This window comes from Chaetura pelagica, unplaced genomic scaffold (assembly GCF_000747805.2).
Source record: "Chaetura pelagica isolate M959 unplaced genomic scaffold, ChaPel_1.0 scaffold37, whole genome shotgun sequence".
Classification (NCBI taxonomy): domain Eukaryota; kingdom Metazoa; phylum Chordata; class Aves; order Apodiformes; family Apodidae; genus Chaetura; species Chaetura pelagica.
In genome coordinates, this window is record NW_009954567.1 from 6,248,858 (window position 1) to 6,253,210 (window position 4,353).

The 4,353-nt window shown below is 34.9% G+C and overlaps 1 protein-coding gene across 2 annotated transcripts in view; it reads right to left on the minus strand.

Annotated features, from left to right (window-relative positions):
* Positions 1–1,158: 1,158 nt before the first annotated feature.
* PAPD4 (PAP associated domain containing 4) overlaps positions 1,159–4,353 on the minus strand; it is a 41,602-nt gene continuing 38,407 nt past the window's right edge. For both annotated transcript variants that reach the window (XM_010005385.1, XM_010005384.1), the window contains exons 13-14: positions 2,932–3,011; positions 1,159–1,233 (exon numbers count right to left, since the gene is read on the minus strand). In XM_010005385.1, the coding sequence (XP_010003687.1) occupies positions 1,159–1,233; positions 2,932–3,011 (155 nt within the window). The remainder of the gene's footprint in view (positions 1,234–2,931; positions 3,012–4,353) is intronic.

Genomic DNA, 4,353 nt, shown 5'->3' on the forward strand with positions numbered 1-4,353 from the left:
GCATTTATTTTCCACTTAATGAAAGGAAATATTTAAAATACCATTACAAAATAACATCAACTGGAAAAATAAACTGTCTTCCATAAAGAAACTTTATTCCACTGAACACCATACAAAATACTAAACTTTAAAAATGAAAATATGAATTTGACATAAATGGTAAGTACAGTTTTAACAATTAATTGGTCTTCAATAGAAAATATGAGAGGCACAAATTGTGCTACAGCAGGTCTTCTAAAAGAGGGCTCACAACTTTGATTTGGAAGAGGTAAAATTTTCAAGATTACTTACTTAAATTCAATTTACAGCAGCTGACCAACTTACAAATACTTACACAAAGCCAAAACAGAAGCACAGCTTTTTTAACAGTGGTAGGGTTGTGGGGTGGTTTGATGGTGTTTTTTTGGATTGCTTGTTTGCTCTTTTTCCAAAGCAGACATCTCTACTACTTAAAATACGTAAAAGAAAGCTGTAAAAAGTATTGTGCCTATTCTGTGTAAATATGAAGCATTTACCCATACTGATTTGACTGTTTTTATTTAAACATCTTTGTAGTAGAACTTTTCCCTGAAAATTCTGGTTTAGATTACAGTTCTTGATATCCAGGACACTACCAACCACAATCTATCTTAATTTTCGTAAACTGTTGCTTGGTTGTTCCACATAAAAGGGAAATAAAGCTGGAAAATGCCTAGTTGAATAAAAGTGCTTACTGCAGTTAAGCAGACATAATCCACACACTGTCTGTTCATAAAGTGAGTACTGTGTGCAATGCCTTAAGGATATAGTCAGACTTACTCATAGTTTAGGACTGAATGTCTATTTCACAGTTAAATATGTCTGAATTAATGATTATACAGATTACGGAAACAGCAAATCAGTATATTCCCATAATTCCATTGTAAATGAATTTATTCCTGCGGTTTGTTTGAATTTCTTCAACAAGACAACAATGCAAGCATTTTCAGAAGACATATGTTTGAAGGAACAGCTGAATTAACAAATGTTTATAATAAAATATGCAATCTTTCTTATAAACAGTTCCTTAACAAAAGTTTACAGAGAAAACCATGTCATAAAAAACCATGGGGAAACTGCCTCTTGATTTTTATATTTCTTTATTTCAGCAGAATCCAATAAGAAAGTGAAATAAATTGGTCATCTTTTCTGTATGGCTGCTCTTAAAGGTAATACACAGTTCAGGTCTTTCTTGATTCGTAAGATCTGCCAAGTCTGGGGAAAAAAAAAAAAAAAAAGGTTTTAAAAGGCTGAATATATTTACCATTAACACTTAAATTTACCACTGTAAGAAATATGTGTCACAGTTCCACAAACATAGTTGATAGTCTTCTCCTTCTTGAGAAGAGGGGCATTTTGCTTTTGGATTTGTTTTTTAAGGGAAGAATACAAAAGGTACACAAAATGAAATTAACTGCTAAGGAAGGTACAGCCTTTCAAGAAGAGTGGATTTGTCAAGACTGAGATGATAACATTACCTGAGCTTTACATTGATATTCTGACTGCAAAATAATTGTCTCAAATTCACACATGTCAAAGTTCCTGATATAAAATGCTATGCTCCAACATTTCCAAATCATAATTGTGTCTTCAAAATAGGTTCTTTCAAATGTCTTCTGTATTCTAATATGAATTCCAAGATACATCTGTCACGTATCTCAGGCCATGAACCTGCAAGTAACTAGAAGGACCCTCCTGTCTTTATTGCAGAATTCATTTAAACCACAGTGCGTAATGAAAACCACAGGAAGAATAATCTGTCAAGGGCAATGAGACAAATTGATTCCTCGGGCTTCTTGAAAAAGTGCAAGGTAAGTACCTGCAACTTTCAGCAACTGACATTCCTTATGGTTCCTAGTAAAGAGGAAATTTTACCAGGGCCAGGCTGTCAGACAGCTGGGATCAAAAATTGTTTTTACAACTTTCAGAAAATCACACTGGTTTGAAAACAATTTGTTAACTGAAAACTCTGAACAGGGGAGTTCACTCTGGCTTCACAGAACAGTGGGAGAGGCCAAACTACTTTGCAAACCACTGCTTTAGCAGATTCACAAAATCAAGTATATTACATAGAACTATGTGAACAGTTCAGTATTTTGTATGCTAACAAAAATATTTAGCCCTAAAAATATTTCAAGACTTGATTAAATGGAGTAAACAGGAGTCTCCAATCAGAGCATAACAGGGCTGTCTAACTGGTTAAAGCTGGAATCCAGTTCTGTGCACTATTCCCTAGTTATAACTACATTAGGAATAGTCACAGAGATCTCAGAAAGCTAGGAGCTGAGCTGGAATTTCAAATGAAATACCTAGATAGGACACAAGAAGAAAGGAGAGTTGGCAGCAAGGATTTTTAGAAAAAGGATATTTAACCAGGAGCAAGATCCTTGCTTGCTTCAGTGTCCTTGCCTCCTCCACTGACTGGAACAGTGAAAGATCTTTTGGTCTACTCACGTTCTAAAATTTTGAGTGTAATCTCCCTAAAGAAAGTTATCAATTTAATTAAATTGTCAAAAACCACCATTGCTGGTGATATTTATTAAATAAGGGATAGTAAGAAGAATAAAACATGTTTATTAAGTCAGATTCATGTAGGTAGAAATAATGAAGACAGAGTTACAATTCTAAAATTATTAACTATCATTAGAATTTTACACATATTAAAAAATCTAAGACAAAGGGTTTACTATTTCAAGTACCCATTTCAACTTAAGCATAATGGCAGACATTTAATAAATACTCTTACTAAACATTTTTCTTACAATAAAAAAATTATATTTAAAATACATTTATATTATTTAAATAGTATAAAGCATAAAAAATATTCATAATACAAACATCAGAAGTGGGCAGGTTCAATTACTAGCATTTGTATAAAGGGACTGGAAAAATTAAATGAGATTTACTTTTTACCTGAAGAAATTCATCTCTGATTAGATCAAACTTCTGTTTTTCATGTACAGCTCTAGCAGTATTTGTTCCATCAAAGGGCTCTACAAGATCCAACATAGACATTAAAAGCGTTAAAAAAACCCTACAGCTAGGCTGTCTTCACAGACCAAGCAATCAGACAAAACTCAAAGGAGACAAAACGTCTTTGCTTCCCTTTGAGTGGCTGATTCTAGTTTGCTTCTCAATCTTTATTTCTACATAACATTGATCTGAAAAAAGCCCCAAATTCTGAATGGTCTAATGGTATGTACACGATAACATAGTCAGGCTATTATATCTATTGAAGCACAGTATGATTGTGCTGTCACTGCTTAATAGTCTGTGGTATCAAAATATGATTTTGCATATTAAAATGTTTGGAAGCTTACTGCACATGTGACCCAGAGCCACGGAACTTTTTGTTTTAAATGAAGGATTAATAGGGTTGCCAACATTAAAGCAATAGATACTAAAAAAACTTCCTTCCTGCTTCTTCTTCCCTCCTCTTCCATCCATGGCCAGCGTCCGGGGAGGACTCCGTTCATCCATCACCATCAACCCCCAGGATGTAACACAATTTGCTTCTCAAGGCCTTGGGTAGTATCCTGGCTGTGGTATGATGCACAGGATATGTTTCCAACCATCTGTACTTGTTTCCATCACTGTAAGCACACAGCGCTTACCCTGGTGGGTCTGAGTCAAATTGTGACACCACCTCACTACAACCTCCTTTCAGGTAGCTGTAGAGAGTGATTAAGGTCTCTGCTCAGCCTTCTTTTCTCCAGTCTAAACAGCCCCAGTTCCCATAGCTGCTCCTCTTAAGACTTGTGATCTAGACCATTCACCAACTTCATTGCACTTTTTTGGACACACTCTAGCACCTCAGCGTCCTTCTTGTAGTGAGGGGCCCAAAACTGAACACAGTATTCAAGCTTCACTAGTGCCAAGTACTATAGTACATTATGGAGACTGGAACATGCTCCATGGCACTGCATTTTTATTTCTGCAAGCTGTTTAAATTCACAAAGAAATTGTTTCATGCAATAAATGTAATTGACACATTTCTAAAGGTTTCTCTTCCAACTACCTATAGTGGCTGTTTTCAAGCAGATTTGTTTTACTTTAGAAAGCATCATACATTCAGACTGGTACAAAAAAAACAACTGGCAATCAAATAAAAAAACATGTATAGTCCTCAAAAGTCAGTCACATAATTTGATGTGGTGACCTACTGTCACTAAGAATTCCACATCTCTTACCACATGAAACAGCACAGTATTTCTGTTGTGTCTTAAACATGTTAAATGTTTCTTTAATGCTAGGACCTTTATGTACTTTATGCTGAATCAAGATACGTATTTTTTTAAAAGCAACACGGGCAAAGATGTACAACATTCTGAAACT